The sequence below is a fragment of the Chenopodium album genome, chromosome 8, assembly GCF_948465745.1.
Source record: "Chenopodium album chromosome 8, dcCheAlbu1.1, whole genome shotgun sequence".
NCBI lineage: Eukaryota > Viridiplantae > Streptophyta > Magnoliopsida > Caryophyllales > Amaranthaceae > Chenopodium > Chenopodium album.
In genome coordinates, this window is record NC_137841.1 from 67892856 (window position 1) to 67907348 (window position 14493).

Sequence of the window (14493 nt, forward strand, 5' to 3'; positions counted from 1 at the left end):
AGGTTGCTTCTTTGTTTTCCAAGAGATAGGAGATTTACCAAGGAAAACGAGCCAACCAGACAAAGAACGACGAGTCAGTGGACAAGCAGTCCAATCTGAATCACACCAACCCTGCAGACGTAAATCACAATCAGAGCTCAATAAAATACCTTGTCCAGGAGTCCCTTTCAAGTATCTAACAACCCTCATTGCAGCATCCCAATGTTCACTACGGGGTTGTTGCATAAACTGAGATAAAATATGGACTGAGTAGGCTAAATCAGGACGAGTGACGGTGAGATAAATTAGATGACCAATGAGACGCCTATAAGACTCTGGATCAGGAAGAAGGGCGCCTGTGGCTAGGCCTAATTTGTGGTTTTGCTCCATGGGAAAGCCACTAGGTTTAGCACCCAATAAACCTGCTTCAGAAATAATATCCAGAGTATATTTTCTCTGGCACAAAAATACACCTGCAGAACTACGAGCCACCTCAATTCCCAAAAAATATTTCAAAGGACCTAGATCCTTCATCTTGAAACAGTCACACAAATAAGCCTTAAAAACAGATAATGCAGCGAAATCATTCCCAGAAATAATGAGATCATCAACATATACCAAAACAGTAATCTGAGCATCACAAGTAGTATGAGTGAATAATGAATAATCAGAGTAAGATTGATTGAAACCATAATGTTTTAAGGCTGTGGTGAGTTTAGCAAACCAACATCTAGGAGCTTGCTTTAGACCATAAAGAGACTTCCTCAATCTGCAAACCAAAGAGGGATCCGAACTATGAAAACCAGGTGGAAGTTTCATGTAGACCTCTTCATCCAAGTCACCATGAAGAAAGGCGTTGTGAACATCCATTTGATGAATTTCCCAATTCTTGGCTGCCGCAATAGCAAGAACAGTGCGAACCGTCGTCATCTTAGCAACCGGAGCAAAAGTCTCATCATAATCTACACCTGCTTTCTGATGATTTCCATAGACCACCAAGCGAGATTTAAGACGTTCAACCTTGCCATTAGAAAGAAACTTGGTCTTATAGACCCATTGACTGCCCAGAGCCTTTTTACCTGGAGGAAGAGTCTCCAAAGTCCAAGTACCATTATTCTCTAATGCTCGAATTTCTTCATTCATGGACTTTCTCCAACCTTCATATTGCATAGCTTCTTTGAAGGTGGTTGGATCCTTGGTTTGAACAACCGCTGAAATAAACTTCTGATAATTCACATAAAATTTGTCACAATGTATATAATGTGCTAAAGGATAAGGAGTACCTGAAGAGCGATTGGGAGACGGAGACGGAGACAGACTATTGGCAAAAACCGAGTGAGTAATATAATCACGAAGCAAGACTGATGGAAATTTTTCCCTTAAACCACGGCCCAAATCAGATTGCTGAACCGGTGTAGGGAAGCATGCACTGTCAACCTCCTGCTGCTGCGGATCTGCTATGATGGGGTGCTGCTGTGACGAGCCAGCCCCTGTTACCCCAGCAGTCCCAGCAGTACGAGCGTTGCTGGAGAGCTGCGATGCTGAGCCAACACCGTCGCCAGCAGCAAATTCAGCGGGCTGATCAGTGCTGATTTGCTGCGGCTGACGCTGCTGGGTGCTTGCGGCAGTGGGCGGGGAAGTGTCAAATGCCCCCCCTGCCGTGGGCACCTCCACTAAATTATCATCGAGGGCATACTCCGCAAAATCAAAGTGAATTTCATTCGACATATCATGTACTCCCAAATCAATGTTTACATCATCCGGACAATCAAAAGGAAAAATATTCTCCACAAATTTAACATCTCGAGACACAAAAAATTCTCTAGCTTCAAGATCATATAACCTCCACCCCTTTTTCCCAAACGGATACCCCAAAAAAACACACTTCCGACTCCGACTTGCAAACTTATCCCCTTTACTCTTTTGATTATGGGCAAAACACAAGCATCCAAAAGTACGAATTTCATCAAAAGTGGGGGGCTTATTAAAAAGTATCTCAAACGGGTTTTGTTTTGAAGAAGAGGAGTGGGAGTTCTATTAATTAAATGAGCAGCAACCAAAACACATTCACCCCAAAAATAAATAGGTAATTTAGCTTGAAATCTCAAAGCCCTCCCAACGTTGAGAATATGTTTGTGTTTTCTTTCTACTCTACCATTTTGTTGAGGGGTTCCTACACAAGAGGTTTGAAAAATAATGTCGGTAGTATTGAAAAATTCAATCAAACAATTAAATTCGGTTCCGTTATCACTTTGAACAATTTTAATTGTTTAATCAAATTGCCTATCAACCATTGCAACAAAGGCCATAAACATCTGGAACACTTCAGTTTTATCAATCAACAAATAAATCCAAACAGCTCTAGAATAATCATCAACTATTGTTAAAAAATAACGAGCTCCACATGACGAGACATGTCTATATGGACCCCATAAATCACAATGTATTTTCTCAATAATTCTAGATGATTTATTTTCACTTAAGGGAAATTTGTCTCTAGGATGCTTAGCACGAAAACATACTTCACAACCTTTATCTAAAACATGATTATTATTCTCAATATGCGGAAGTAACTTAACTACTTTCTCCGAAGGATGCCCCATTCTTCTATGCCAAAGCTCCAAATCCGACGTTGCTTCAACCACAGACATACGTTGCACCACATCCAGTTTGCCAAAGAAATAATATAGTCCGTCTCGCCTAATTCCCGTTCCAATCAGCTGCTTCAGTCGGTCCTGTATAGCACACATATATGAGTTAAATTGGACAACAACATTTAATTGATCACTGAGTTGAGTAACAGAGAGTAAATTGCAATTAAGATATGGTACAAAAAGAACTCTAGTGATAGTAATGTTATCGGATAATTAGACCGATCCTTCCAAAGTAGCTAACACACTCTCACCGTTCGGCAATTCAACGGGACATTTAATACTACGAGTGTCAAATAACCAAGATTGATTACCGGTGACGTGATGAGTTGCCCCGGTATCAATAATCCAACAAGATTCATCAAACTTACCATGTATGCGATTCTCGGGAATTTTAGCATTACCAAGAAACCCCGAAAGCACCTTCCATTGGTCGGCAGTAAAAGTTTGATTGGAGTTAGAAGGAGCGGCAGTGGTGTTGGGTGCCTCCCCTGCTGCCGCTGCATTGGCGTGCGACCCTACCTTCCCCGAACCATCTTTTGACCCCGATGTCCAGCTCGGAGGATAGCCAACCACCTCAAAAAAACTACTCGGGTCGTGACCCTTCCTCTTGCAGTGGGGACAAGGCGCCTTGAACCAACAGGATGCGAAATCATGCCCCTGTTTCTTGCAATGAGTGCACACCAAGCTTCTGCCTCTGCCTGTGTTAGCCTGTACTGCAAAGCCGATAGCCTCAGTGGGTTTAGTCTCTGCCTCCTTGCGAGCATTACGAACCCTTTCATCTTGAACGACTAACTGATACGCCCGATCAAGACTAGGCAAAGGATCTTGAGACAAAATGTTTGATCGAAGGGAAGAATAATAATCGGAATACAACCCCATTAGGAAATCATGTAATCGAGACTGATCGCGACGTTGTTCATGCTGCTGTCCGGCCGTGCAAGAGGAGCAACAAGAACAGGAAATTAATGGCTCGTGTTGATCAAGTTCGAGCCACAAAGCGTGTAATTTGCCGTAGTAAACCGAGACAGCCATGGTTTTTCTCTGTTCGCACCTCGCAATGGAGGATCGTAGTTGCTGAATGCGAGGTCCATTAGTCTGTGCAAAGCGTTTCTGAAGATGGTCCTAAAAAGGTTTTACCTCCCTAAATTTCGAGAGTGAAGATTTAACTTCAGGAGTAATGGTGTTTGTCAGCCATGAGATTAACATGGCATTAATCGCAGTCCAATCGGACTTGGTACAGGGGGATTCAGGAACCGTAATTGTTCTATCAAGAAATTCATACTTCCTTCTAGCTTCTAAAGCAGTTCGAATATCGGCTGCCCATTCATCATAATTATCACCGTTAAGTCGAGTTGGAGTGATATAGTCACCAGGTCTATCCTGAGGACCGAGATAATAGGGTGAGTTTGGTTTCATTTTAGGAGGTGGCGGCGGCGGCGGTGTTTGATCACCGGCCATGTTCTAAGAAAAAATTAAAATTGAAACCTTGCTCTTGATACCATGAAGAAATAGAAAGATATTGCTTGCCTTCTCATTAATCACCTTGGGAAATATATAGCAAATACAAGTCCTAGTCCTAGTATCACAAGATAACTTAGGATCTTAGGAAATTAACTAAAATAGAATATGGAAATATTATCATATCAAACTAAATATTCTATCATATCATATCAAACTAAATATTCTATCATATCTCAATAAAGAAACAACCTTATAAAAAATAAATGTCGTAATTAAGTTGCTACCATGGGGTTTTTTAGCTACCATGTGCTTGATTTAACAATGAAAGAAAAGGGGAATTAGGGGTTATAAAGGGGGCTATGGAGAAATTGGGTGGGAAAAAGAGAAAAGATGACTGAAAATGGGTCATTAAATCATTTAAATGTCCCTTATTCAATACAATATTCTGGCAAAAGGTACCTTCTTACAACATATAGTGTTTTATAAGGAAGTTTCTTACAACTTTTTTAATAATAAGGTAGTTTTTCGCAAAAATTAAAATGTATAAATATATATTAATGTCTCTTACTTTTAACTTTGCTCTTTTAACCAGGAATGCATGTTACACTATGCAAATTGCCAATCTTCTCAACTATGGAGCTCACCCCAAACTATACGAGTTGCGCCTTAGAATATTCTACCAACCGTATGATCAAAGTGGCGATCAAGTCAAACCTCGAAACACTAATCAGCAAATTAAAGCAACCAAGGAAGGTTCATCATTGTCGAGTAACTTTGCAACTAAGTATGTGAGTGATATAGTAGGAGATAGATTCTTCTACTTTTTGGTGCAATAATGTACACCCGATCTAAGCAAGGTACAATGCAAGGTTCATCATTGTCGAGTAACTTTGCAACTAAGTATGGGAGTGATATACTAGGAGATAGATTCTTCTACTTTTTGGTGCAATAATGTACACCCGATCTAAGCAAGGTACAATGCAAGAAATGTTTGACGGATGTCTTAAATTTCACGGTCGATTCGTGTGCGAGTTATAACCGATTAGGAGGTCAAATTAAGGGGCCAAGTTGCCAAATGAGATATGATGTTAAACGTTTCTTTAATGTGACGTCGTCCGACTATAGCTGATCTACTCCTATGAGTTCCAAGTCCAAGGCTAAACTTTCTTTCCTTATATTAATCATATGTGTGGTTTTTTTCTTTGCATTGTTGGTTAAAATAATTTGTCCAAGAAGATCTTAAGTTTGCCCAAGTTTATAATTTTTAGACCTATTAAATGTATTTGTGAATTGTGAGAAGATACCTTTAAAAAATCATACATTTTAAAAAGGAATCTTATTTTTGTATTCTAGTGGGAAAATCAAAATTAATTTCAATTGTTGACTTGTCTTATTTTCGATACTTTAATCATTTGTAATGCGCACACACACTAGCTAACTCCATATTTTACTCTAGTCTCACTTTCTTTCTCTATCTTTCTATCAATTTGCAAATAATTTAACAACTTACCTAATTTATTTGAAGAGCTTGCCCAATAATTTTAATTTTGCATGACCTTTAGTCCAATTTTATTTCGAAAAGAGAAAAGCATGTACCATAGGAAATTAAGAATGGAGATGTATGTATAGGAAGAGAGAAAGAGTGAAAGTGAGACTTGGGATGGAATTAGGAAAAATTATACATCGAGCATTAGGTGCCCTTTCTTGATAAGATTCAAACCCTACACATGTATGATCTAATGCGAATCTCAAATCAATTGAGTCAAATGTTGCTTAATATGAAAGTCACAATTAATGGACTTCACTTTGGTTTTTTTTTTTTTTATAATTATTGGGCTATACAGATTCAATTATATTTATATATTACATATCATAGGATGCACCGAGTCATTAATTGCTACTCATGCATACTTTTATTTAGTTGTTACTCATTTTCGTTCATATTATAATTTACAAAAGACAGCTAAAGTTAGTTATTAAGCAATACGATACAACTTATTGATAATTTTTAATGTGGTACGCTTATGGTTAGTTTTCTCCCTTTCTTTTTTATTTTTAATTCCATCTTTTAATTATTACTCGGATTATAATTTTTCGTTGTTAATCTCTCGGTAGTTAAGAATCAAGAGATGCTCTAATGGTTAGAAGTTTTATGTCGTATATCTTAAAGATCAATGGCTAGATTTTAATTTTTGCGATGTTAATGTTGATACACAAATAGAAAGATTGAAAGAATCCTACAACACACGTAGCTAGTCAGCATATATGAGTTAAGGTAGATATGGTGGGACTGACCTAAATTTTCCTAGCTTCAATTAATTAGGTTTGCCCTTCTTTAGACTAAATTTTATGATGTGTTGTGTGTTTTGTGTAGGCGTGTCGCGAATTAATTTATATTAGTTGCTTTTTTATTGCACCACACATATTATATCTATGAAATTATATATTCCGTATATCATTTGTCATTACTTTCAACATTATAATAGGACCAAAAATTTTAAAAAATTAACAAAAAAACATCTAAACTTTCTTATAGTCCCTGTTTCCCACCCTCTAATGTTTTTATGTTAGACGTTTGGAAATTTTAAGAAGATTACATTGATATGTTGTTCATATAAAATTCCAAGTGAAAGATAGTTGTCCTAGTCAATTGAAAGTATAATAAAATGTTACTTGTATATAAGTAATATAACATGATATATTGATGTGGATGACATTCCCTTCATAGCAAATTTAGTGAATTATATGTTTAAATATTAAAGTGATCAGATTATGAGCCAATAATAAAGTAATTGAGTTTGCTTTGCAATTACTAGAGACGTGCTTCCTTTTTCAACTACAGGATAAAATGATGGAAGAACTTCATTTACAAGGAACAACAATACAAGATATTACAGAATGCTTGATCAAGGTTCCATTGTCTCCAAACATCCTATCTGCAATCAAATCGGCTTATGATTCAGGGTATTATACTCCTTCCCTCCTTAAGTAAATAAGTATTACCTCCGTTAAATAATATCCCAAAATTACAACTAAAAGTTAACGGAGGTAGTAAGATTCATTCACGTGTTTGAACATGGTTAACCTTGAAATTGTTTTGGAAAATGAAAATAGGTTAACACGTATAGAACGAGTTTTGTATTAAACAATCTAACCACCTCAAAACCCGTTGCACTTGAAACACATAGATATCAATTAATTTAACGTTTACTTATTTTAGAAAGTGACCTATTATTTTGAGACGAACCTATTTTGAAACATGATTTTCGTTAGGTATGGATAGAGAGTAATTCATCTAACATATCATTTTCAGTGCTAAAAAACCCTACCCTTTCTACCATACCGATTTTTTTTATGATTTTGATCTTATATTCAATTCTTAGTTTCTTACTCATTGTGGAATAAGCTAAATGCCAATATGCCATGTTTATGAATTTGTGTTTTTCAGGTGTGATTTGAGGATTGTAAGTGATGCAAACACATTTTTTATAGAGACAATTTTGAAGCATCATGGAGTGTTACATTGTTTCTCTGAAATCAACACGTACGAATTCAGCTATCGTTGATGAGGATGGCAGACTTCGAATTTCTCCATTTCATGACTTTAAGTCATCTTCTCATGGGTGCAACCTTTGTCCTCCTAATCTTTGCAAGGTACATATGATTCTAATAACTCTTCTATAATTACTTTGTTCTGGCTTCAAAATTTGCCTAATTACTAGTTATGTCTTATGTGCCTGATTGGCAAAAATTTGCCAATCAGGCTGATCAACTAGTATTTCCCCAATTATTATTATTATTATTATTATTATTATTATTATTGTTGTTGTGTACATCAGGGCAGAATGTCTTCTCTTTTTCACACATACAAAAGTAATACATGTAATATTATTGCATTACATACAATAAAGACATTAAAATTATGAAAAGACATAAAGAAAGCTTTGGGATGGAAATTAATGAAGGTTGACCTGAAATTTCTGTATCTTGATCATTTAGAGGAGGTGAATGCGAGGGTGAAATAAGGTTCGACGACACATTAAAGAAAGGATTAACATCATATCTCATTTGGCAACTTGGTCCATTAATTTGACCCCATAATCGGTTATCACTCGCACACGACTCGACCGTGAAGTTTAAAGCATCCGTCAAACATTCCTTGCATTGTACCTTGCTTAGATCTGGTGTACATTGCACCAAAAAATAAAAGTCCCTATCTACTATTTCGGTCCCGTTTTTAATTGCAAAGTAACCCGATGATGAACTTTCTGTGATTGCTTCATCGATTAGTGATTCGAGGTTTGATTTGATATCCCCTTTGATCCCACGGTTGATGAAATAGACTAGGGCACAATTTGTATAGTTTGGGGTGAGTTCCATAGTTGAGAAGATCATGCGGTTTGCGTAGCGTAACATGCATTCCTGTAAAAAAAAAAAAAAAAAAATATTTGGTTGGTTCATTCGTACACCCGGGTGTACCATGTACATGGTACACGCAGTATGAAGCGGAAAGAATATACTCCCTCCGTTTTTTTTTTTTTTTTTTTTTATATGCATCACTTGGTGATGCGCGGAGTTTTAGAAGGGTAATATAATATTGTGTGTGGATGAATAATTTATTATAGTATAAATAAGATGGGGACCATGAAAGAGAAAGAATGTGAGGGAGAGTAGATATTTTTATTATATAAGTGGGGACCATAGAGGAGAGAGAAATGATAAAATAATTTAAGTGGGGTTTAAAGTAAGAGAGAGAAATGATAAAATATAGTATAAAGTTTCCAAATAAGGAAGTGATGCATTTAAAAAAAACACCCATAAAAGGAAAGTGATGCATATAAAAAAAACGGAGGGAGTAGCATATTTTTTTTTTTTTGAAATCGGAAAGAATATAGCTTATAAATGTAAAGAACATCATTAAATTATAAAAGAACATATCATTGAAATATAAAGAACATGGTAAGTTATGAGAAACTAATGTTAAAAAAAGGTAATAGATAAATACTAATTGATTTTTACTGTTTCAAAAAAAAAAAAAAAAAAAAAAAATTGGTTTTTACCACACATTTAGGGCGTGTTCGGCGTTAGCTTTTGAGTAGTTTTTAGGTAGCTTTTAGTGGTTTGACCAAGTCAAACCACTACTCAACAAAAAATGTGAGTGTTTGGCAAAGTAGTGGTTAGGGTAGCTTTTAGTGGTGGAGGTAGCTTTTGTGAAAAGTTAGAAACATTAGCTTTTGAAATTAGAGGTAGCTTTTCAAGTAGCTGTTGAAAATTTAATCTATATTTTTAAAAATAAAAAATTGATTTTTATATTTAACAGCTAGTCAACCACTACTTTACCGAACACTCATATCTAAATTATTTATCTTCACAGCTAACAGCTTGTTGACAGCTAACAGCTACCTACACAGCTACAGCTACCTTCACAGCTATATTTTGCCGAACACGCCCTTAATGTCAAAATCAGTTTAAAATATTGATTTTCCAGAATTTCTCAATATAAGATTATAATCTATCAAAGATAATTCAAGATTTCATTTTACAAATTTCAAAAATTCAAAATTTAAAATTTCATGAATCAAGGAATATAACTAACAAATTATTCCCTTAAATCAATGAGGGAATCGTTTTGGTTTTATTTATTTATTTATTTATTTTGCCTCATGTACTTTAATTTGTATGCAATGTTCTTTATGCCTTTATAATAACCTTTGTACTATGACATGGTACACCCGAGTGTATGGTGAAATTTTCAAAAAAAACTATTGATATTGCATCATAATTGGTTTCTAACAATAATGAACGGAATAACATAAGATTGTCATTCTATATGATCAATATCTACGAAATAGCTAGAAAAAAAGATGCATAAATAGAAAAATAAAAGAGTTCACTCTATTATTACCTCATATATGATAACGGCCTCTTTAGGTTCTTTATAGCAAATGTCTAGTGTACTATTGACGGCATCCTCGATGCAGCCATGACATTTATCAAGGGGAATATCATTCCGGCAATCATAAAGGGCGTAAACTTTGTTAGCCTTATCATCATCCGATCCGACCGTGATGTTGGAGAAGATGTGTGAAGAAGAGAGGGCCGTGAGATTGGAGAATGCAATTCCAAGGTTTGAACTGAAAGTACTATTACTAGTGTAGGTGCCCTTGGTATCGTCACATTCCCATTCTTTTGGCCAAAACTCCCTCAATGCTTGAGTAGTTAAAGGAACACAAAGGCAGAAAGCTAAAATAAAGAGGGAACAATAAATTATGTTGAAGCCATGAAAAGGTGATGAAACCATGGTTCGTGTTTAATTTTGACAAGGTACATGAATCTAAAGGTTCAATTTAGCCTCATATTTAACAAGCTAAGGACGTTGACCTTGTTCACGTAAAATAAAGAATATGCTAGTATAAAGAATTTTTGCATTGACTATTTTATTATTGTTTTGATGTAGGAGGGAAGTAACTTTTATCCAACTATGTTTGACCTAGGAAGCGTACCACATTATTGTATATTATCACTAAGTTGTATCATATGCTTAATAACTAACTTTAGCTGTCTTTTGTAAATTATAATATGAACGAAAATGAGTAACAACTAAATAAAAGTATGCATGAGTAGCAATTAATGACTCAGTGCATCCTATGATATTTAATATATAAATATAAATGATGGCAATTAGTCCATATAATATAACTAAAGCGGTCAGTTTGCCTGTTTAATTGAATCTGTATAGCCTAATAATTATCAAAAAAAAAAAGTGAAGTCCATTAAATGTGATTTTCATATTAAGCAACATTTGACTCTATTGATATGACATTCACCTTAGATTATACAGGTGTAGGGTTTGAATCTTATCAAGAAAGGGCACCTAATGCTCGATCCATAATTTTTCCTAATTTCATCCCCAATCTCACTTTTACTCTCTCTCTTCCTATATATACATCTCCATTCTTAATTTCCTATAGTAAATGATTTTCTCTTTTCGAAATAAAATTGGACTAAAGGTCATGCAAAATTAAAATTATTGGGCAAGCTCTTCAAATAAATTAGGTAAGTTGTTAAATTATTTGCAAATTGATAGAAAGATAGATAAAGAAAGTGAAAGTAGGGTAAAATATGGAGTTAGCTAGTGTGGTGCATTACAAATGATTAAAGTATCGGAAATAAGACAAGTCAACAATTGAAATTAATTTGGATTTTCCCACTAGAATACAAAAATAAGATTCCTTTTTTAAATGTATGATTTTTTAAAGGTATCTTCTCACAATTCACAAATACATTTAATAGGTCTAAAAATTATAAACTTGGGCAAACTTAAGATCTTCTTCGACAAATTATTTTAACCAACAATGCAAAGAAAAAAACCACACATATGATTATGATAAGGAAAGAAAGTTTAGCCTTGGACTTGGAACTCATAGGAGTAGAGCTATAGTCGGACGACGACACATTAAAGAAACGTTTAACATCATATCTCATTTGGCAACTTGGCCCCTTAATTTGACCTCCTAATCGGTTATAACTCGCACACGAATCGACTGTGAAATTTAAGGCATCCGTCAAACATTCCTTGCATTGTACCTTGCTTAGATCTGGTGTACATTGCACCAAAAAGTAGAAGAACCTATCTCCTACTATATCACTCACATACTTAGTTGCAAAGTTACTCAATAATGATGAACCTTCCTTGGTTGCTTTGTTGATTAGTGTTTCGAGGTTTGACTTGATCGCCACTTTGATCATACGGTTGGTGTAATATTCTAAGGCGCAACTCGTATAGTTTGGGGTGAGCTCCATAGTTGAGAAGATTGTGCGATTTGCATAGCGTAACATGCATTCCTGGTTAAAAGAGCAAAGTTAAAATTAAGAGACATTAATATATATTTATACATTTTAATTTTTGTGAAAAACTACCTTATCATTAAAAAAGTTGTAAGAAACTTTCTTATAAAACACTATGTGTTGTAAGAAGGTACCTTTTGCCTGAATATTGTATTGAATAAGGGACGTTTAATGACCCATTTGCAGTCATCTTTTCTCTTTTTCCCACCCGATTTCTCCATAGCCCCCTTATAACCCCTAATTCCCCTTTTCTTTCATTGTTAAATCAAGCACATGGTAGCTGAAAACCCCCATGGTAGCAACTTAATTATGACATTTATTTTTTATAAGGTTGTTTCTTACAACAATTTTCTTATAAGGTAGTTTTCACAAATTTGAAGTATTTAAGATAATTTTTCACATAAAGTCCTTATATAATATTATCAAATTGAATCCTATAAAATGGAAATCTGCATAAAGTATATACATGAACGAGTACACTAATATTACCTCATATATAACAATGGCCTCTTTAGGTTGATCATTACAAAGATCTAGAATACTCTCGATGGCATCCTCAATGCAGCGGTGACATTTATCAAGGGGAATGTCATTCCGGCAGTCATAAAGGGCGTAGACTTTGTTAGCCTCATCGTCATCAGATCCGACCGTGACGTTGGAGAAGATGCGTGAAGAAGAGAGGGCCGTGAGATTGGAAAATGCAAGTTTAAGGTTTAAACTAAAAGTACCATTACTAGTATAGGTGCCCTTGGTATCGTCGCATTCCCAATCATTTCTCACAAACTCCTCTTCAGTCGCTTGAGTAATCGAAGAAACGCAATAAAGGCAGAAGCTGAAAATGAAGAGGAAACAAAATGTTATGTGGAAGCCATGAAAATATGATGAAACCATGATTCGTGTTTTATTTTGGGAAGGTATACAAATCTAAAGGTCAATGGTTCGTGTTTAATATTAGCAACTCTTAGAGTGCTTAGCATCATTTTAACATGTTGAGGTTGTACATCATTTAGGTATGTTTATACTACCTCCGTTTTTTTTGTTGTTACTTTTCTATTATCACACCTGCCAACGATGTTTTTAACGCTTAATATATTTAATTATCAACATTGTGAAATTATAAAAAGTAAATATTAATAAAATATACATCGAGACAATTCAAACAAGATCCTTTATCGTATATATAAATCACAAAAGCAGGTCAAAGTGTAATAATGTAAAAGTCAAATGGTGTCAATTAAAAAAAAACGGAGATAATATTATTAGCTATATCAATTCATTATTGTTTTGAAGTGGGAGGGAAGTAACTTGGATTCAAACATGTTTGACCTTGGAAACATACCTCATTCCAATCATCAGCAAAAACATTACTATAATTATTCCAGCTAAACTCCAACTATGACTTGATTCTTATAAGTACAAGAATGATTATGACACTAATTCATACTATTAGATACTGCGAGATTTTAATCGTTACATGAATAATTTCTAAACGACTAAACCCCGTCCTGTTTTGAAAGTCACTCCGTCAAAAGAAGAAAAGAAAATAGGGTGTATACAACTCAAATTACATATCATAATCTCCCCAAAATTAAATGCATTTGAATATTGTAGTATTAACATAAATGGAATATGCCTAATTAAACATGATTTTATTATATACAACCGACCACACGTACGTATGTGATATACCCTGGACTGCCGTATTCCATTACATGTTTCTTTATAGCTAAACGTGAATGCTCGCTGTATATTTGGTAAACATAAATACATAATACACTATAGTCTTGCCTAAAAAATCATATAAGTAATTTAAGTTGAAGTCATTTGTTAAACGCGGGTCTAGGCCGCACCCGCAAACCAAGAGAGAGAGTTTACTTCACAAGATCAAAGGAGGTTCCATCCCAAAACCATATGGCAATGGGAGGAGTATCCCCTTAGCGTTATAAAGTGTTAACTCTCTCTTTTTCAACCAATGTGGGACATTTGAGAGGTTTATTCTTCAACTTCATTACCAAATTAAATAATACAGCGGTGATAATATTCCAATTGAAAAAAGTGTGTATATAGGTCCATGTTTTATACTCTATTACGCCTTCCTCATACCCGCCGCTTAATAATATTCCAATTGAAAGTGGGGGGTGGATGAGATTCGAACCCGTGAAACCTTACTTTCTATACGAGTTAATATTGTATAAATAGTAGAATTCACATTTCACATTTCTTTGTGAGTTTATGTGTGAAAAATTCAAAGTGTGCTTAATTGTGTAAGTTTGCCAAGTTCATACTTTGTCATATTAGTTTCGGATTTCATATATAATCTTGCCAATCATATTTACAGCAATCTTAAAAATATAAACTTAACAAAACTAAATTGCCTCGTCAAATATTGTAAGTCAGGATACTTGGGCTTAACGCAATCTAATCCAGGACTAAGTTCCTGTTGTCACTTGCTCTCCAGCTCTTAGTTGGAACCTCGCAGGCCAAGTTCTTTGTGGAACTTGCTGTCTTCAATGCAGACCAAGTTAAGCTATTCAACTTGCTATCTTCATGT

General features: G+C 35.0%; 2 protein-coding genes across 2 annotated transcripts in view; both read right to left on the reverse strand.

Moving 5' to 3' along the window:
* Positions 1-3665, reverse strand: part of LOC145555390 (uncharacterized) — a 4028-nt gene extending 363 nt beyond the window's left edge. The window contains exons 1-3 of the mRNA XM_081617135.1: positions 2853-3665; positions 2502-2714; positions 1-1899 (exon numbers count right to left, since the gene is read on the reverse strand). The exon at positions 1-1899 is cut by the window's left edge and continues 363 nt beyond it. Of these exons, the coding sequence (XP_081473261.1) occupies positions 1-1899; positions 2502-2714; positions 2853-3665 (2925 nt within the window). The remainder of the gene's footprint in view (positions 1900-2501; positions 2715-2852) is intronic.
* A 4257-nt stretch (positions 3666-7922) lies between these two features.
* On the reverse strand, positions 7923-10397 carry LOC145556380 (cysteine-rich receptor-like protein kinase 25). Its single transcript, XM_081618026.1, has 2 exons — positions 10000-10397; positions 7923-8516 (listed from the first exon to the last, which is right to left on the reverse strand). Exons 1-2 carry the CDS (start codon positions 10393-10395, stop codon positions 7983-7985), a joined length of 930 nt encoding a protein of 309 aa, XP_081474152.1. The 5' UTR covers positions 10396-10397; the 3' UTR covers positions 7923-7982.
* Positions 10398-14493: the final 4096 nt, after the last annotated feature.